The sequence below is a fragment of the Phoca vitulina genome, unplaced genomic scaffold (genome assembly GCF_004348235.1).
Source record: "Phoca vitulina isolate PV1807 unplaced genomic scaffold, GSC_HSeal_1.0 scaffold33, whole genome shotgun sequence".
NCBI lineage: Eukaryota > Metazoa > Chordata > Mammalia > Carnivora > Phocidae > Phoca > Phoca vitulina.
This window is the reverse complement of record NW_022589736.1, coordinates 21,126,026-21,148,039: the sequence shown is the minus strand read 5'-3', so window position 1 is coordinate 21,148,039 and position 22,014 is coordinate 21,126,026. Positions and strand designations below refer to the sequence as shown.

Sequence of the window (22,014 nt, the reverse complement as noted above, 5' to 3'; positions counted from 1 at the left end):
TTTTTTCCTTCATCTCCCCAACCTTCCGTCTTTAAAAAAACTTTTATTTTAAATCCTGGCTCCACCAGGATTTAAACTAGTTACTAGTTTCGTGACGTGGGCTAAGCTCCTCAACCTTCCTCATTTCTCATTTCCTGAATCTATGAAACAGGGAACTGAACACTTACCTATGGATGGTCCTTTACAGACCAAGGATTGGATGAGATGAAAGAATTAAAAGACTTTAGTGGAAATGAAGGCTTTCGTGTGATGCCTGACATATAGTAAATACAGAATAAAATGTAGCTATTAGAATTGTTAAGCACCTCTGTATGTAAAGCATTCTCACTCTTAAAACAAACCCCCTGTCCTTGCTTTCAAAGCTCATGTGATTCAGCAGCAGCTGTGGTAGAAAATCTGGGCAAAGATAAAATAAACCTGTGTGCTAACAAAGTGCAGGGAAGGGAGAAACGAATTCTGATCGGGGTACAGGTCAATACAGAGGTCTTATCTGGTGGTCAGAGATGTTATTTTAGGAATATAAAACCTGTGTATTTTTAGGACAGCCTATCATTAGAAATTGTTACAGCCAAGGTCATGATTCATGGAGAATCATTCCCCCTTGACTGTGAATTGTCACTGAAGGACACATTCTAGAGATGAGAGGCGGAAAAAAAGTGGCCCTCTAGGAAGGAGAAAAAAATGAGTCTCACTAATCCAGAATTGGCAAATCCCCTTCAACGTAGCGCAGAAAAGGAAAATTTGAATGCTAATCTTGTTCAACCAATAAATCTTATTTTATCCTGAAACACCCTTCTTCGCTTTCCCTAATGATGGATAACAGCTTAGTCAGATTGCTATAATTATATAAAAAGATACACCTTTAGAGTAGCACTACCTAGATGTTCTGAGAACCAAAGCAATAGGGACGCCTGGGTGGCTCAGTCGGTTAAGTGTCTGCCTTCGGCTCAGGTCATGATCTCATGGTCCTGGGAGCAAGTTCCCTATTGGGCTTCCTACTCTGTGGGGAGCCTGTTTATCCCTCTGCCTCGGTCTCTCATGAATAAATAAATAAAATCTTAAAAAAAAACAAAGAAATAACAGGACTATTACACACATTGCTGAATTACTGTATTTCCTGCACTTTTCCACCAATGACAGAATTCCTATCATAAAATTTCCCTCAAAACTCTGGGCAGGAAGACTGTATCTCTGACTCAGGACTTGACAGTAAATAAACTCTTTAGCATTTAGAAAATTTCATAAATATCTTAAGTAGCATGTTCATACCAAGATATAGGACATAGTCATATTTCAACTTTTCTTGCGGGTAGATTTTAGCAGAAAGCAAAAAATCAGAAACTATCCTATCCAATGACATCCAATGTCAGTGACATTTTAATCATTTTCTTACATAAGTCTTTAAAGAGCTGGCTGGAGTACAAACATTGTATTTTGAATGTCTTTCTATATTTTCACATTAGATTCCCAAAAAAACAAATAATTAAACCATAAACTACTTATTAAAATTTTTCTTTTTTACCATAATGTCAGTCTTTTCAATATGAATATTAATCTGAGGCTCCCTGATACTCAACAGTCATGTCAATTTTTTTTTAACAGAAGTTAACTGTGAACTTTGTTTTTTGCTTTTAAATTTTTATTTCCTTGTCCTTTATGGATATTTTTTTCATAATAATTTAGCACCTACTGTTTTTAAATTGAACAAAATCAATCTCATTCTTGGACAATTAACTTTTAATTATTTCCAGGGGAACTCATTACTACATTAGTGCAAGCAAGCTAAGGAAATGGAATATGTAATTTAGCACTAAAATGCCCCATTTTTAGATACTCCATATATGTTTTTAGGTTGCATTTGTTGACGTTCAATTTTCCAAATTATAACCAGATAAAGTGCAGTCACCACAGCTGGTTAAAACATAAGTAAAACTTTAAAATCACTTGGTTAATCTTGAAAAAGCAGCTATAAACAGATGTGATACTAAATAATTCTACAGATTTCTAGCTTGCCAAATGGTGCTCAGATGGAACGCAAACACACCATTCACTGACTAGAAAATCAAAGACAACTTAAAAGAATGCCTTGATATTTCAGGTGGGACTTGGTTATCAGGAGACTAGGCTCAAGCACCTGTTGCTTTTGAGTTTGGAAAAAAGGAAGCTGGTGCCTATTCTGTATTCACAACCATCTTCAGAGACTGGCAGATGGCCAGTGGCAAAAAGGAGACGAGGCCAAAATGCAAAATAGATGATTGATAGATGAAAAGATAGACGAAAACATAGTTCAATACTTTTTTAAAAAAATAAATAGAATTACATGCGTTTTATATCCAAAAGGCTAATAAATCCAATGCCATCTCTCCAGAGGAAAGAAAGGCAGCCTATATATTCAGAATTGATAAGGGGCGCCTGGGTGACTCAGTCAGTTAAGCGTCCAACTCTTGGTTCTGGCTCACGTTGTGATCTCTTGGGTCCTGATCCCATGGGTCGTGATCTCATGGGTCAGGAGATCAAGCCCCACGTTGGGCTCCAGGCTCTGTGGAGAGTCTGCTTGATGACTCCCTCCCTCTGCCCCTCCCCCTGTGCACACATGCATGGCTCTCTCTCTCTCCATCTCTCTTTCTCTCAAAATAAATAAATAAATCTTAAAAAAAAAAGAATTGATAATTTTCTACTCCTGAAAGTTTAACTTCAGAATTTTCTGAAAGAGTATCCAAAATTTCCTAGTTACTTTATTTTAACACATAAATGTATGTGTTAAAATAACTTTGTTTTAAAAATATATATTTGTTTGTTGATTGATTGGTTCAGTATAGGTAATATGTACATGTGACAAAAATTCAAACTCTTCAAAAGGAAATATGATGAAATGGTAATAATCTCTCTTTATGCCAATTTCCAATTCATGGCAGTTTCCCCAAAGGTCAACCCTGTTACTAGTATCTTATGGATCTTTTCAAAATTATTCTCTATATCAGAGTATATTTCAAAATGCTTTCTGTAATGGATAAAATAACATCATAGCTTATTACACGGTTATAATTAATTCACACAAAAAGAATTAGTACACCTCTGTTAAAGCTAGCTAGGCTTGGAATGCTCAAAAGAAAAAAATAGACTTTAATTTTGTATTCTTAAAAGAACAATTTTTTTATGCTGTATTTCAGAACATGCTAATTAATTGACATGCTAAGATTCTTTATGTAAATTTGAAAGGATTATAAATTGCACTAAAATAAATTCAAATTCAATTTACCTCTTATGAACATTGCACATCTGAAACAATTATCTTGGCTGTATGGAATTTCTAGAAGCACCTTAGTTCCTTTAGAACAGTGAATTTCTTCACTGTTTTAGTAGCAGTGATTTAATAAAAATTCAGAAATCAAAGATGTTCCAATGATCTTAACTAGCTAACAGTGTTCCCAAATCTCCTCATTTATTTATTGCATACACTGTACTTATCCAAAAACTTGCTTTCTTTTATCAACACCTAAAAACAAATATTTTTATCTTCAATTTTTTTTTCTATATTTCTCTATTCCAAAGTAAGGATAAGTGTTTTCACACAACTTTGGTGTAACCACTGCAGGCTCACAAGACTCGCAGCCCATTGATACAAGATCAGCCTTTCCACTGTGCTTGTCTCAGATTACCTCAGGATCCCCTGAAGAGGTTCATTGAAAAGTTCAATCCCTGGACTCCACTCTGGACCTACTGACTATGAATCCCTTGGTGAGATTCAGAGAAATCTGCATTTTAACAGGCTCCTGGGGCAATTTTTAACTGTACTAATAATTGAAAATTACTGAACCTAGGGCCACTCAGAATTAAAGAATACAAGAATCAAATATGTCTAGATGAGATATGTATTTCACATCTCAGGATGTAAAGTCAAAGAGTTTATTGATTTGTCCAAGATCAGCTAACTGTTGGCTGGGCCATTAGGTATTCAGACATCCAGTCTAATCCCCTTAGGACAACAAAACATGAATGCCTCTCTACTATGCATTTAGGGAATTTTGATTCCTTTTGAATAACGGAGGAATGCTTCCTCACTTCTGGGCTCCTCCTGAACGTTGGCTGGCTGGTTCTCCCTGACACCGAAAACCCAGTACACGTAATAAGAACTCAATGAAGAGAAAGAAACTCATTTGGTCTAGACTTGGGCTACTGGGCTCACCACTTTCAGACCAGTTTTCAGGCCTTTTCAGACCTTACCATTGCTGCTGAGTATATAATTAAAGATAACTGTTTCTCTGATGCCTTCAATCAGAAATGATAGCATTCTCTTCTTCCTGTCTATCATGACTAGGCAGCATGACAATAAAGCGTTCCAATTAATTTTTCATCAATTAAATAATTCTGTTGGATCTGATATTTCAGTAAGGATATAACTTTCTATCAAAGACAAAAATAGATTATGTTAGTTATAAATAACTTCATATTTTGCATTTAAACCTGACATTCAGTTTATTGAAAATGGTAACATTTTCAGCTATCAAAATATTACTAATCTGTAATTCTAATAAACAGATGGAGGTGATTTCAGCTTGAAAGAGAGTCAGCATATGAAACATAGATCAACAAAAATTTATTTAAAATTCTTAAAGCTTGGTGAGTTCTAAATGTCCATCTGAAATTCTGTGCATTTCGGAGTGGAACTTTATTTTACCCCAATTCATGGTAATAAGCCTACAGTTTTAATTAATTTTGGATCAGGGCTGCTGGACTTCCCAAATAGCTGCTATTTATTAGATCTGGACTTCACACCTTATCACCAAAGCCAATGGATTTCCTTATGTGAAAGAATCATGTAAATGTGTAGTATACTAGTAGCCTCGAATATGAACTTCGACCATACTCTCAAAAGGGTTATAGGCTATGGCTTTGCCCAGGATATAAAAGGTACATTTAAGCAGGTATAATTATACCCTGCTGATTAATCTTAATCTTACAAATTTCAGAGTGGGCCATATATTCTAAGAATACATGGAATGTCATTCGACAATTGTGGGTTTTCTGATCCTCTCTTTTCAATCTTAAAATCTTGGACTAAATTAAGACTTACAACTAAATCAGACTAACAGAATGCTTTATATGGCCCTCTGAGGATTACAGTGGAGTTGCACCTTACTTGAGGGCTAGATATGGAGGTGAGTAAATAGGTAAAAATCACACTGAGTCAAAATATGTTTGAAATTCCCTTAGTACAGCCCTTTCAGGAGCCTGCCACTCTTTTAATAAAACTACTTCTTCCTCCAATGGCAGTATGGACTGTTGGATTTTGGCTGATTGTAGATGAAGTTGTTGGCTTTATTTTAGGATCATGTGGTATGAAAAATATGTTGTTTCCTTAAACCCTAAAGTTACACTCAATCCTGCAAACGTGCCTATGTGTTTAGGGGTACATCAAAATAAAACCGAAGGAGATAGGTATATTCAAGTCTCCTTGGTGCTCCTATTCAGAAGCGTAAGATTACTGATTGGGGAAAGGTTGGATTGGCTGCATTATTTAAATTTGTTCTCTCCATTTCTCTCTCCTCCCAAACTTAGGTAGTTTAATTTCTGTAAGCTAAATGAGCATATGATGAGTACATTCTATTTTCAAAAAAATTAGCTGTGCCCATATAAAAAGAATTTTTCATCCTTAATTAATTTAGGTTGATAATACATTTTTCATCATTAATGAATTATTGGCCACTATCTCTGACTTTATATACTTTAAGATTTTTGAAATATACTACACATGATACTTTTTTTTCTATTTTTCTTTTTGTTACTGCAAAGAAGTTCAGTTCATTCAGTGGAAAAATAACAGCCAGTGCCATAGTATGTTCAAGGAAATGTAATAGCAATAACAGGTCAAAACAAATATAGAACAGTTATTCAAAAACACTTTTCCCTCATCTCATCTATCTTCTTAAGTAAATATGTGATACTAGTATTCAGTAGTTACATGTCTTTACCATTAGTAGGATTTACCTATTCTATTTATTCTTTTGATGAGTAGAATCATGGAAAGTATTTATTTCCAAATTTTTACCTGTAGTCCTATGACTTTGATCAGGGCTAAGTAAGTAAAATGAGGAAAATTCTTTAAAACTGAGACACCAGGAGACTAACTCCCCAGTATTCAACCTGCTTAATTATAAATATTGACATTTTATGCTAACCATCAGCTTAGTCCTTACTATAGCCATAGGGTTGATACTGACAAAGTCAATGGATGGGAACAGCTAAAGTGACCAATTAGAATTCTCATGAAAGTGCAAATTTCTGGCCTTGATCATTTGCATGTATCAGTCCAACTGTATGTGTTGGATTGCTATATTAGTCTAGGCATGATGTTAGGTGCTGTGGAAGACACTAAAACGAGTAAGGCTACATTTCTCCCCTTGAATTTATGTTCTCTCATTTCTCCTTTGTTGATTCTTCCTTTTGTCTTCAACTCCATGTGGCAAAAATTCAAATTATACACAAGAGTACATAATAAAAAGTAATACTCATCCTCATGCCAGTCTCCAGAGGCAAATATTGTCATCAATCTCTTAATGTGTTTTTTCAGAGGTATTCTGTCTATACAGACATGTACGCAAATGTATTTTAAAATAATTTTATATAGGGGCGCCTGGGTGGCTCAGTCATTAAGCGTCTGCCTTCGGCTCAGGTCATGGTCCCAGGGTCCTGGGATCGAGCCCCGCATCGGGCTCCCTGTTCGGTGGGAAGCCTGCTTCTCCCTCTCCCACTCCCCCTGCTTGTGCTCCCTCTCTCGCTATGTCTCTGTCTGTCAAATAAATAAATAAAATCTTAAAAAAAATAATTTTATATAATGAAAAATTAGCATCATACCTCATTATGCCATGCCATTATCTAGCTCTTGGAATCTCTTCTATTTTCAATTTACACTCTCTGCATAGCTGATCTCACTCAGCCCTATGAATTTAAATACTATCTATATGATAATGACTCTCCAATCTGAATGTCCAGCCACAACCTCTTCCCGAAATTTCTGGCTTATATATTCCCACCTACTCAACATTTCCACTTGAAGTCTGATAGACGTCTCAAACTGAACTTGTCCCCAACCAAGCTCTTTATTTCCCCCCACCCCAGACTCCATTTCTTGTGCCATCCTATCTATCTCAAAAAATGAATGCCAGGATCCACCAAATTACTCAAATAAAAATCTAGAAAGCAGCCTTGATTCTTATCCTTCCTGCTTTCTTCACTTCTAATCCATTAGTAAGTAATTTGTCTCCTTTCAAATATACCTCACATTCATTCATCTCTCCTGATCCCCATAATTATCATCCTTGTCCAAGCAGCTGTCATTCTTCCTATAGACTACTGAGCACACTCTCTACTACTCTCTTCCTTTTCAATCTTTCTACACACACACACACACACACACACACACACACACCCAAAAAACAACTATTCTCCTTGGAACAGCCAGAGTTTCATTTTTAATATTTTTAAATAAACTCTACACCATACAGGAGGCTCAAACTCATGACCCTGAGATCAAGAGTCACATGCTCTACCCACTGAGCCAGGTAGGCATCCCCAGAATTTTATTTTTAACATATAATGCAATATTTTTAACACATCACTCCTCTGCTTAAGTTCTAGAATCTAGAGGCTTCCCTTCACCCTGAGAATAAATAAAACCGTTCCTGGCTTACAAAGCCTTCCATGTCTTGGTGCTTTGCAAATTGCCTGATCTCATTTGATAAGATTCTCTCTTCATGCTCAACCCTCAATGCTCCCAACTCACTGCACTTCTTCCTTTCGTCATCAGATCAGGCTTGAACCCACTGTAGGGCCACTGCACTTGCCAGTTCCTTTGAAATACTCTTTGCCTTCACCTGGGTAGATGTAGCTGGTTCTCAATCATTCAGCTCTAAGTGTCTCTTCCTCCAAGAAACCTTTCTTGGCCACCCAGTCCAGAGCAACCACTGGCTTTTTCAAACTCAACAGAGCACTCATCATCAACTGACTTTTTAATTAATTATTAATTTAATTAATTATTAATTTTTTGTTTTCCAGCTTAATAAGCTAAACTCTAAGCTCCATGAAAGCTTTGGCTTTAATACCTGATTATTGTTTGAACTACCTCAGTCTTTATACTAGCGCTTGCTATTTAGATTAGTGTAGAAAGCATTCGATACATTTTTAAGTACATGAATGAGTGAATGAATATTTTAAGAGCCTATATATATACACTTATATACACACACATATACCACACACACACATATGTATTATATATATATATATATATATATATTTTTTTTTTTTTTTTGGAGAGAGAGAGAGAGAGTGAGCATAAGCAGGGGGTGGGGGCCGGGAGGAGGGGCAGAGGGAGAGGGAGAGAAAAAGTCCTAAGCAGGCTCCACACTCAGTGTGGAGCCAGATGCAGGGCTTGATCTCAAGACACTGAGATCATGACCTGAGCTGAAATCAAGAGATGGATGCTTAACTGACTGAGCCACCCAGTGCCCAGAGCCAAAATATATTTTCAATTAAAAAATAGACTTTCAGATGATGAAGGCTAATGAAACCAAGGTCCCTTCAAAGAAGCTAGGTTGCTTAGCATGTTACCAACAAATAAACTCTTGTTATTCTTATCGGTTTTGCTATATTTTCCCTTATAATGTTCTGTTTATTTCTTTTGCCATAGCACTCATCACTGCCAACTCTATTTTCTGCATACCTATTTGCTTAAATTCTTTCTCTTTATGCTAAAAATGTAAGCTCCATGAGGAAGTTTGTTTACCACTGAATTCATAATCTAGGACAGTAACTTGAACACAAAGACACTCAGAAATTTTTGTCGAAGGAGTGAAAATAGGAGGTATGGTTGAAAGTGGTTGATTCAGGTCCTCTCAATTTTCAGTGAAGAAACAAAAACATTCTTACCTACAAGTAATGGGCCACCCATTGTAAGTAAACATTTTTGATCATGGATCTCATTAAATGTTCTATAACTCAAATTCCTTTAGACCTTGGATAAGCCATTACAAACATTTTGCCTTAGTTTTTGCTTCCTGAAAAATAGGAATTAAAGGAAATAAACAAGCCAATTAAAATTATCTTATCTTTTTAGAGCAAGCCGAACTTGAGAGTTCAATAATCACCACCAACTGATTATCATTCAGGGGTAAATGAGCACAAAGGAGAGAGTAAAAAGGATGGAAGAAAAAAATCTGAGAGGCAATTTTTGTGCTGCTTAGGATAAGACTTCTCTTGTTTTATTGAACTTGTTAATAAAAGCTCTAAAGTCTGGGGAAATGCTTCCGGGCAGCAAAAGCAAAGTTTTGAAGCACACAGGTCTAAGGAGGAATTAATAAAATGCAGTGGGGAAATTAAATTGAACAAAAGTGCAATGAGCCATAGTTAAACCAATTAATTAAGCAGGTTTTGATATGTATATAACTGAGTTGCTGAAGAATTAAAAATAAATCCAAGATTTTAAACCAGTGTTTGGTATTCAGCAAAACACCAAATGGTAACATGCAGAAAACTTGTAGTTTTTAAAGTAGTGTTCTTTGATGAATTCCTTCCTTATTCATAGGCATCACCACTTTCCCTTTTTCAATTAATCTTTTTAAAACAATGATGCTTTCAATAATACACAAAAGTCTTATGCTTTGTTCGATTCTCTTCTGCATTCTTTTTATGCCAATTTCAAAACCATGCAATTTTCTTGCAGCCTCAATTACAAAAATATTTATTTTTCAGTAGTATGTCTACTACTTTTCAGGAAATGACAAAGATTAACTTGCTTAGTGCATCTGCAGCCTGGCAGGTGTGAGGCAGGACGGGTGAGGTGTCAAGACCACAGGCCGGGAGTCACATAGACCTAGTTTCAGTCCAAACTTATCACTTAAGAGCTATAAGACCCTGCACAAACAATCTGGCTCCTGTAAGCCTCACATGCCCCCACTGTAAAAATTTTGCACAAGCTAAATATATTTGAAAATTCCTTGGCACAATGTCTGGCAGAGAAATCTCTCAATAACATGGAAGTATTAATATAATGCCATTTGCAACAATGCAAAATGGCTTGTTTTGGAACTTCAAACATAATTTTAAACACACATATATAATATACATGTATATTATATGTACAATACATGTATTATTACATGTATTATGTCATGTAATAATAATATGTATTATTACACATTACATTATACATACATATGTATGTATACTATATGTATAATATAATATATATAATATATAAACATGTATATATTTTCCACCAAAAATATTTTTTAAAAATAATGAAGTTGTTGGTGGAAGATATGTTTCTAGACTAGTGTCCCAAACCTTCATTTACAACGATACTGTTTCAGTTGAGAATTATCCTAATGGTAATCTGCCTGGGGTGGCTAACTTTCCTGGTTTTCCTTTGACTCTCCTAGCTTCAGCACTGAAAGTCTCTCATCCTCAGAAACCCTTAGTTCCCAGACAAATCTAATCATGATTCCTTCATTTGGAACCTAATGCTCATTCATTCATTCATTCATTCATTCATCTGTTTTTCTGCAGTACCAGGTACATTCTTAGGTTCTGGAGATACAAAGACCAATCACCCTCAATAAAGCCACAGCCTAGCAAAGGAGACAGACAAACGAGCAAGTGTCCATAAGACCTATGGTGACTGCTGATGATGGAGTTTTGCCAAGGATGTCTGAGAAACACCGGGACTGGGCACCTCACAGAGACTTGTGGGTTAGGGAGACTTCTCAAAGGAGGTGAGCACTGAACTGGAACTTGAATTAGGTGCACACCTCAAGCCAGAGCCTTCTACTTCATTCTTTTGGGAGTTTTTCATGTGTGAGCTCTGTATTACTTAACTAAACATATTGAAATGGCATCTCCTGAGATGTATTTTGGCTGTCATCTAAACCGATTTTGAATAACTTCCAATGTGCATGTAATCTTTATGGAATGTCAACAATATATGAATATAAATGTCCCCAAACTCTTAATTGTATAGCAGTTCTTTCCACTCTGGAGATACAGGAAAGTTAAAATCTATTTTTAAGAATGTTAATCTCCTGCTTGCTTTTTTGTTATTTGGCATTCATGGCACAAAGGAAATTACGGGAACAGGTTGCACTGAAAACAAAACAGAGGTTATAATAAATAATGTTGTTCTAACCATAATACTGTACTGGTTGCCCCAAAGTTAGCAAGTCCAACATGTTTCCGACAGCTTATTATCAAGGACTTGGCATTCTATTCTTTTTACTTCAATAACGTTTCAAGTATTCCTGACCACGCCTCTATCATTACAGCAAATGCTGCAGCAAGAAGGTAAGACAGAGGCTGGTCCACAACAGGAAGCTCTGATGCAACATGAACACATGAAGAGCCTGAAGATTCGGTTCTTTACCTGCGGGGAGAACTTTTCATAGACTGAAGGTGGAAGGGGACTTATTCCCAGACAGACTGTAAACTCTATGGGGGCGGGGGGACAGGGACCATATCTGTATTATTTGCTGCTGCTTTCCCACTGCTTGGGGTATAACTGATGCACAAAATGATTGAGTGAATAACAAAACACAGTTGAGTCTTTGCTCCGTATTTCCAACAAATGATCATTCATTCTATGAAAAGCTCTAGGGACTAAAAACTCCTCTTTGCGCTTCATGAAAAACCAGACCACACATTCTATTTCTGTAGAGGTTGGTTAGTGTCACTTTATTCCCTAACTTTAACCACATCTCTAACCTTCACCAGTAACCTTTGAGATATTCACTGGAATTTACTAAGAATGTGCATGTGACCATGCATACACTGTCCTTGTTAAGAGTAATGATATGTCATGCCATGTTTTCTGAAGAATATGGGCCAAGAGCATTAATTTATAGACCTATAAATCACAATCACCATCTAGTTTAAGCTCCATAGAGATAATAAATGTATATCAGATAATTATTTTATTGACTCTGAAGGTTTTTGGTAATTTTGAGTGATCAAAGGAAAATACTAAAATTCCCTAAAATCTTGAGCATTTTTTTGCCTTTTGGTCAAGGGTTTTGTTTTTTTTTACATGTATACATCTGTTCATATATACGATTATGACACACCTGACACATCTAAAATTCAATGGAAGAGTTATAAGCAACAAGTCTTTGTAAAAATTTTAAACTTTCTGTATTACTCTTTTTTACCTTTGAAGTTTACTACACCAACTGCAGTTGAAGCCAATCTGAGAGGATACACAGGGGCCACAACCATTAAACTGGAGGCATGCTAGGAAACAGGACAGAATAGGTTTATCAAGACTAATTGGCAGCATGGAGAGAAATTAAAAAAAAAAGACTGCTCAACCAAAATTAAAATCACCCTCCTACCCCCATATACACACAGGAGGAAGATACTTATGCATAAACAGATCAGATCATTAAACTTTCCACTTAGCCCTGTTCACATGGTAACTTACTAGGTAATGGGGTCATCTCCACAGCTGAAATATTGGTAATTTTTGACATTTGTAGCTCTACTCGGTGGTATTCATAAATTGTTCTTCTTCGAACATCTGTAAAAACAAAAATAGAAAAAAATAATCTTTCAAGATGTCTTTGCCTGTAAAACAACATCTGATAATGAATGTAGAAATGATATACTTTTTACCCAAGCTGGTTTTAAAATGAAGATTTAAAATAATCAATCCCTGTGAAGAGATTGATTATAAGAAAAAACCTGAAAATCACGTACTGATATACCCAGAAGTCTTTTTTTAATCAATTAAGTTGAAATGTTGATTATAGTCCCAGATACCTCACTTCACTAGCAGGGGCTCCAACCCATTGTTCCCTATGATATACTGAAGACATATTCTTAATAGATTTATGTATTTTGAAAGATTCTGACATAAAATCAAGAAGGTAAGATGACACCATTTTTTAAAACTAAAGCTAAAGTGAGTCCTTTAGGAATGGGTAGCAGTTAAAAATTTTTCACAGCCTAAAAAAATAAATAAATAAAAATCACAGCCTAAATAAAGTTATTTTGCCAGAAGATGAGTCTGAGTGCTTTACAGGTTTAGAATGAAATTTCTTTAATAAAAGAAAAACAGAACTTAAATCACCTTAAAAATTTAGTACTGGTATTTATTAAATATACAGTATCATGTCTGAGGAAGGTTAATAATTAGAACTTATATTGCATGAACAAATTTATAATCATTCATCAGCAAATCCAACAGTATCCCTGAGGAAGAGGCTAGACGGGAGACTTTGACATGACCTTTAATAATTAAATATCAGATAAACACGGCAAAAACATTTTATTACAGTCAAGACTGTTGATGAAATATATTTAAAATCTATTAAAAGAAGACCTGAGCCTTATGCTAATGAGCTTGCCTGAAGTTTGGTAAATGGAATTGGAAAAGTAATGTTATCAGCATTTTATTTAGCTCTGAAAATGCCTGTGATGACAGGAAAGCATTTCCTGAATACTATCATATCTATTAGGAATTATTTGGAAAGCTATAATTTTATTGAAAAAAATACATTGGTATCCAGTCTTGGGAAGTCGAATGTCATAGTGGTTGGTAGTACATGCTCTTGAACAATCTTGTGTGGCTCACGTCCCAATGTTGCTTCTTAGTATCTGTGTGACCCTGGGCTCCTTTGTTAGCCTCTCTGTATCTGTTCCCTCATCCATAAAATAGAGGTAATAGTACCTATACCATTGAGTTGTTTCGACAACTAAAATGAGATAATAAGTGCAAATTGGTTAGAACAATCCCTTTCACACTGCAAGTACTCAATACATGTCCAACATGCTAACTATACATCACACTGGTTACATGCTGCATGTAATGGTCTATTTCCATAGACCTAAACGCACTGGAGTCACACTAAGGCTCTGAAATCAGGCTTCCAGGAATTTGTCTCCCACCTTAGCTTTAAGAAACTTAAATTTTGACTAAGGTCAATTGACCCAACTGTGATCACCTCTAAGACATAAAGCAGGAATATGGTGTTGAGGAGATAGTGAGCTGTCTCTTATTAAAAGTTTCAGGAAATGTAGATATAGCTACACATCCAGGAGCAAAGTCAAACATCCACTTATTACCTACACATCTCTCTACTTTTATCCACTCATATCCTTTCACTTATTTCTGATGATTCACCATGAAATTCTGCTCTGGAAGAGGAAGGGGGGTGGCCTCAAATGAACTCTTTTGGGGCTTGGAGAGGTTCTAGAGCCATTTGCTGAATGTATCTTCAGGTTTATCAGACTGGAAAACACTGCTTAAGAACCATAATCTAATTCATTTCTTTTTGGTATAAGGGAAATATGCATATATAATTTTCAAGGTATAAACTTTATCAAACATTAGAGAAAATACTAATTTTAGGGTATTTATAAGGTTTCTTGAGGCACGTTTTTTTTTAAGTTTTAAGGCACATAAAAGGATTATCTAGCTTCTGCTTTGTCTAAATAATACACCTTCCTATATACTGCTTTCTCGTGTATTTTACTAAATAAGTTCGTTCTTGGAAATAAATAAGTAGCATTAAATAACATCGCTTTGCCATGAGATCACAGGGTTGGGGGTTTTTGAGTCTCCTTCATACTCAAGTTTGCTCTATCATATTTGTAGGTGCTTAAAATACTAGTTTTCTCTTCATTTCATACTATACTTTGAAAATCTCAAACTACTGACATATTGGCTATGGAGCCTCTGGAAGTTAATTATTAATTATGCACATGGGGTTAAGGGAAAGTGACCTTTTTGCTATGCTAGTTCTATCACCTGCTCAGACCCCTCCCAACTATGGGGATGAAATGAGTTTAACAAAACTAAGATTAATGAGAATGATTTTTGTTTGATGACCTGCCAATTAATGACAGCTTCCAAATGGTCATTTTTGTTGTATTTCAGAGATACCCCGGTCAGAAACAAGTAATTAGGAATGTATTTACTGGTAGCTCCTGCCAATACTAGAAGCTTTCATTTGATTCCAGAAATGTATTTAGCTCATGTGTCTTCTTTAGAAAGTCAGCCAAAATAATGCTGTACCAAAAATTCAGTCTTAGTAGTGCTGATACAGCTTTAACTGTTTTCTTACAACTTTACAAAATCAAGTTTGACTATCATAACCGTTAGGGGCTTTTAAAAATTAAAAAAAAATAAAAGAAACTAAATCTCTGAGCAGACTAACACGTAGAGAATAAAGTTTAGTATCCAAAATCTTAAGGTGATATGATTCAAAGTGTGACTAATGAATTGCATTTTTTAGAAATTCTGAGCAATATTAACAGGCGGGAACAGAGTGATCATATGGAAACACCAGGAATCCTGTCCAATCAATATTCACTCTGGCCGAAATGAACACAGTTTAATGAATACCCTGTGGCATGATTAGCCATGATCTAGTTTATTTGCTTGTTTTTAAAGCTAACATTCACATAGAGAATGTATGAGTAATTTCCTAAATTGGCAGATTCTTCCATTTATATAAATATTTTAATATTGCCTGAACTGTCAAGTAAATGATTTACTAGCATGGCCTTACTCATGCATTGCCAATGCTTCATGACTGGTCCCAAGTGGTTATTTCTTTTCGAGTTCCAATTGAGCCCACCACACAGCACCATTCACTGAGAACTCTTTAATGTAAAGAGCATGTACTGCACAACAAGTTCATTCCCACCATGAAGACTCGGGAAAAAAAAGAGACTCTTGAGAAAAAAAAAGAGAGAGAGAGAGACACCATTACAGCAGTGAATTACAAAAATGTACTCCACTAACCGAAATAACTGGTTGGCGTTGTTAAATCAAGCATCTACAAATGGAAGATGCTTTTGCTTCAAACATTTCTTTATTCCTTCTGTAGTTCTAATTCTATTAAACAAAAATGTAATTCATTTTGGCTAAGGCAACATAAAATTTAGAGGGCCATGAAGTACTAAGCTGAGCCTCTTCGATTTTCTTCTCATCATTCCCTCACTGCTTATGAAGTTTCAGGCCACTATTAATACCCAAATGGGCAGATTCCATAAGTTACTTGAGCAAACATAAAGAAAATCAGAAACTTCATCTAAAACCAATCTTTACTTTTCTCCTCCTTCCACGTATATTTACTAAGGGCTTAAACAAGATGCATGTTCTGACTTCTTTAAGTAGTCTTTGCCCAAGAAGAGAACCAGAACGAACACTGGGACAGTAAATGGTCAAGCAGTATCTGAGTGGGCTGGTGCGACATGTGGATGGCAGGCCTAACATCATGGTTCCCATTGACCTAGGAACTGTTCCTCTGAATGTGGTGCTTCCCCCAGGGGAACACACCTCTTCCTGAGACTTATGGGGAGATTTTGTAATGTACATTGGCAATGTCATTAAGTCTCTCTCTCTTTCTCTGTTTTTTTTTTTTTTTTTTTTTCTGGGAGAAAAGAAGATTGTGACTTTCTTAAATCAAATTGGGTGAAATGCAGTAAGATTTCCTTATTTTAAAATCAAGTTTTTAAAAAGCTTTTAGTGCTAAATCATGCAGATGTTTGGCATTTGTGTAAGAAAAATCCCCTACATTTCCAAGAAACTAAACTTCCTATAAAAAAATCCAACTGGAAAAATTAACATGTGGGCATGTTTATAAAGGTATCCAACCAGTGTTAGTTAAAAATAGAAATATTCTCTGTGTAGTAGGGAAGTGTAAGTTAAATAGAAATAATCATTATGTAATAGGGAAAAATAAGAAATAATTAAGGCAAAGGAAAGTATAAATTTGAAGGCAAACATGAGAGAGAAAAGTGAAAAATTGAATCTGAGGTTATAATTTAAAATTAAAAAGGCAGATAGACCTTGATAGAAAAATTAGATTTTTCTATTTAGATTATTTTTGAGCACTATTTTGACCACTTTCCTATTCCTTCCACAGTAAGGTAACCACTGCAAAGATGAGCTTTTGATTCACTTTATTGAATAAAATAAAAGTACATTAAGTTGGGTTTCTCTTCCTTAGACCAATAAATCCTAGCCTAATAGGTACTCAATAGATATTTATTAAATACATAAATGTTTAAATGTCTTGAATTTTTAATAATGTATTAAAGTCCTTTCTGTGACTTTTAGTATATTAGAAATAAATTATTAAATAAATCGAGAGACATATCTCTGTATTGGTAAAATTTTATTTTATCTGATATTGGTATAGGATAAAAAGTTAATGAATAAATAAATGACTGAATAGATTTAAAAAAAAAACCATAGCCACAAGTCCCTGAAGGAATTGCTTTTCTTTCATAGATTCTAAAAAACATTCTGAAATATTTTACAATTAACTAATCACTGATTTCTAATATCCAGAAAGTTCTTAAATATTTGTTTCTTTTTAAAAAATCAAACATACCAAATAGGGTACGCTTGCAATGTATGTATTAAGCAATAGAACATCATTTTTCATAACACTTTTTATCTTGGAAGAGATTTATGAGAAGATATGTTATGGGGAAAATGTTATGATTTCTATTTCTTTCTCCTTTTGTTGAGCCTTGAGTGGACAAATGCGTATGTGGGAACCAAAGCACCTGAGGAAGCTGGGCTGGAAAGAGAAGCAATTTTTATCTTCTGTAAAATGAATAATTTTGAAGTGCTTTCCATTTTGAGGACTGAGAAGGTAAGATGACCCAATTTACTAAAGGATTTGTGGATCAGTGTGTCCTTAAATGAATGAAAAGACCCTGATAACTTTGAGAGTAAGAAGAGAGGCTCAGTTCTTCTAAAAGAGCTTTAACTGGGTTATGAAAGAAAAAATATCATCAGTTTTTTCAAGATTATTCATTTCCTCCATAGTTGTCAAGATGTTTTTTTTTTAAATTATAGTTGTTTAGTAATTATAATGGAGGTGTCCTACTAGCTAATCAAAATTACAAATTGTTTTATTTGGGGAAGATCAGTTATAATGGAATATTTATATTTGAAAATTTATTATTTAATCGTATCAAAAGTTCTAAGGCTTTTTGAAGGCAATGAAGTAAAATGTATGTTCTGTAAATATTACACCTGAAATATAATATTTTATTTAAATATGTGTATATGGTCTATTATCACCCTGTCCAATATGGTAACCACTAGTCACATGTAACTCTCTAAATTAAAATTAATTAATGAAATCAAATTAAAAATTCAATTCCCAAATGTCATTAGCCACATTTCAAGTGCTAGTAGCCACATGCACCAGTGAGACCAATACTGAATAGTTCAGATTTAGAATATTTTATCAGTGCAGAAAGTGCCATTAGACAGTACTGGTCTATGCTATTATGTTTTCTGGTAATTAAAGCTTAAGACATTCTGCAGAGTAAAAAACAAATCTCTCTTTTTGTTTGTTAAGGTTCTTTTTTTTTTTTTCAGTCTGTAAACATAATTTTGGTCAAGTTTTTTGAAAAATTGCTGCCTGGTCTGTAAAGCTTATAAAGAGACCACGTATGACAAACTTATACAATGGTCCTCAAAATATCTTTAAGTTATATTTGCTCTCCACATTAGTTGTGACTTTTATCTTAAATGCTAACATTTCTTATTGAGCTGTGAATAATAATAACAACAAAGCAAAGGCAAGTTGTAGCAGGAACAACGTCGATAAATTGAAGACAGCAGATGCTGATGAGAAAGGGATTGACGTGAAGAAAGAGGCTGGTGAGAAGAATAAAGCGGAGTGTTCTCAAGGACTCGGAAATAGCCGTTATCGTTAACTTATAGAAGAACCATTTCAAGTTAGGTCAGCAGCTTTCCAGCTTGGTTTCTTGGACAAGAATTCTGCGTGTGTGTAAAACTAACTTTCACGTTACTAAAATGGCTTTGCTTTACGTTCCCAAATAAAAGAACTGTGAAGGCAAGAGTGGATTTCCTGGGTTTTCTTGCTGGAAATGTTATGCTCTTTAAGCTCTGAAGGCAGAGAAAAGGTGAGGCCCGATGGAGAAGGTCAGCACCCTAGAGATTCAGATGGAAATTTGGAGTGTTAAGTTGGAGCAGAAAGAAACCAACAAGTATGAATGGTACTAGGGAGAACTGTATGTTTATCCGGGAAGATTTCTGTACACTGTGTAAAAGAATTTGGAGGGAGATAAGCAGAGGCTGAGAATTACTTAATAAAGCATTTAACAAGAAATTATGGAAAATGACACATGACCTATGAACACATGACAATGTGAAAACTTTCTGATAATCAAAAGAATATTAAGGCAACAGTGAAATATCATGTTCTGCTGATCAAATTTGCAGGGTTTAAAAAATGATAATAGTGTCTGGGAGCATCTGGGGAAATGGGATATCTAATAAAAAGCTGGTGGGGAAGTAAATTGGTACAACATTTACAGACAGCAATTTGTCAAAGTACATAAAAAAAATCATTAACAGTCAATGGCCACACATTCATTTTTAAAGAGTTGTGTCAACATTTACAAACAAAGATGTTCAGCACTGTTTTGCTGATAATTAATATGAAAAGCAACCAACATGACAAACCAGTGTTCAGACAGGTCACATAAATTATGAAATAAAGGAATTTGTTGCAGCTATTAATGGCCACATTTTAGACAGATATTTAGCAGTGTAGAAAAAAATGTGTTACATATATTAAAGGAAAAATAGGTGACAAAATATTTATAGCCCAATGCCAATTTTCTTAATGTGCATGTGTTTACATGTGTATCTACCATAAACACAAGTTTGGATGCAGATGCAGGGAAACATTAATTGGTATATCTCTGTGGTAGATCTACAGACTAATTAAATTTTCTTCTTTGTATTCACTGTTATTTTACAAATCTCTGAGTTAATATACACTATGCTTATCATCACAAGTATGTTTTTACATTTGAATTTCTGTAATGAATAATCGAAGTCATTGTATATAGACCTGTCTTTCACATCTGTACCTGTGGAGACTGAAACAGCTGATCTCCATGTTCTTTTTGTTTCTAAAATTCTACAAAATATTTTATGAAAAGTAGAAGGTGATGCAGAGACCTATGGACAGACAGACACACCGAGAAGTCACAAAACAAACGATAGAAAGAATGAGTTTCAGAGAGAGGGTGTCGAGGTGTTTTCTAGTGGAAATCCCCTGTGGACCCATTCTCATGAGCACTTGTTCTGGATGTGGACATCTTAGCATCACTGTCTTTGTAAAGTGACAATGTTTTTTGTTTTGGGGGTTTTTAAAAGATTTTATTTATTTATTTGATAGAGATAGGGAGAGAGTGCACAAGCAGGCTCTCAGCTGATCAGGGAGCCTGATGCGGGGCTTGATCCCAGGACCCTGGGATCATGACCTGAGCCGAGGGCAGATGCTTAACCGACTGAGCCACCCAGGCATCCCGTGACAATGTTGATGCTGATGAAGCAACAATAAATATGGACGCAAACACAGTGCTTACTTGGTGCCAAGCACTGCATGCCATGTACCCCTTGCATCGTAGGTATTAAGATGACCACTTTGTATGTTAAGTTATAGGAATTAAATAAAATGCTCAAGGTCTAACACATGATTAGTATTCCCACTATGGTATCCCTTATTCTTTCTGGACTGCTAATTAATTTTTATCTTTTATTTTATTTTTTAGATATAAGGGTTAATTTCACCATGGGTTTTTTTCTTTCTTTTTTCTTTTTCTTTTTGGAAGGAGCAAAGGAATTTCCTTTGTAACCTCGCAACTGTTTCCAAATTTACTAACAATGCCTGAATTCCCTTTGATATTTTAAACTATCAGATCACCTGATCTTTTTTGAAAGGTAAAGACTATGGTAATAAACCCGCTTGAAAGTTGCATTGACATCATTTACTATTTGGAAGCCTTTAAAAAACTGAAAAACAAGTTTTTTTGTTGTTGATATTATAATGAAAGGGTGGGGAGAAATCTTTATAATAAATAAATTAAACCTACCTACCAGCTTTTCAAATGCTTTAACCAAACCTTCACCAACTGATAAGAATGGTATAGCAACTGTGGTCCCACTGGGAAAAATTATTCTCAAGGTTATAGCTTGCATTACCATGTTGCCATGGGTAGATTAAGCCAAGGATCTAGGCTCTATAACCTGTGTAACTAAAATGATGAAAAGAACAGAAAATTGATCTTATGAGAACAGGGTCCTATGTAATGTACCTTGCAACAGAGAAGAAACGAAACCTCTCATTACTTAGGATAATGATCAGGTTTTCCCTAAATTCACTCAGGATGAGGAAAAGGGGGAACAAAGATGAATGATTTAAATTCCCTGTGAGGATGACTCCTAAAAATGAGGGTTGTTAAATAAGAGAGCAGAATTTTGAAAAGAATTTAAATATTTATCTAAATTCTGATTGCACAAATAGGTAACATACAGGTCTCTAGGAATCATCTTATAGTCTCAGGAAAAAGTAATAGTTGTATAACATATTATGCTAAACTTGGGTTAGCCTAATCTATGCCATAAATAAGTACACATTTTTTTTTTTTTTTAGGCTGAGAATACAATGCAACCATATCTCTGCTTCTATAGAGAAGCTCATGTAACAGACACTGTTACACCTTATAAATGTGGGAACAGATTTTGAAAGAGATTTAAATTTTTGTTCCCAAAAAGATTTTTAAATAGAACACATCAATTCCAGTTTTCTTGCTGAAATACGGTCCCATCTAAAGGCAGGGATGAGTGGATTCGAAACTCAGAACTTCCATTCTTTCTTGGCTAATTTTCTCAGGATGGGCAACAGTGAGCTCAACAGGAAATGTGAATGGCATTCCATCAGGCGGCTTGCCTGAGGGAAGCTTTTCCCTAAACTTGTGCAATTTTTTTAGATGAATGCTGAGTCTCAACATCAGACATAATCTGTTCCCAAAATTCATACGAATTTTGCAAATTTACTCAATAAAATTTATATTTGGGAAAGATGTTTTTCCTCAAAACAAAACAGTTATTTTATTACCTTATAACAAGGGATGCAAAATTGCAATTTGGGTTCTACGGTCTAAGCACAATTCTAC

General features: G+C 35.1%; 1 protein-coding gene across 1 annotated transcript in view; it reads right to left on the bottom strand.

The window, feature by feature from the left end:
* Window positions 1-22,014, bottom strand: part of PLXDC2 (plexin domain containing 2) — a 469,270-nt gene that overhangs the window by 101,187 nt on the left and 346,069 nt on the right. Inside the window, exons 8-9 of the mRNA XM_032425793.1 lie at window positions 12,470-12,565; window positions 12,198-12,279 (exon numbers count right to left, since the gene is read on the bottom strand). Of these exons, the coding sequence (XP_032281684.1) occupies window positions 12,198-12,279; window positions 12,470-12,565 (178 nt within the window). The remainder of the gene's footprint in view (window positions 1-12,197; window positions 12,280-12,469; window positions 12,566-22,014) is intronic.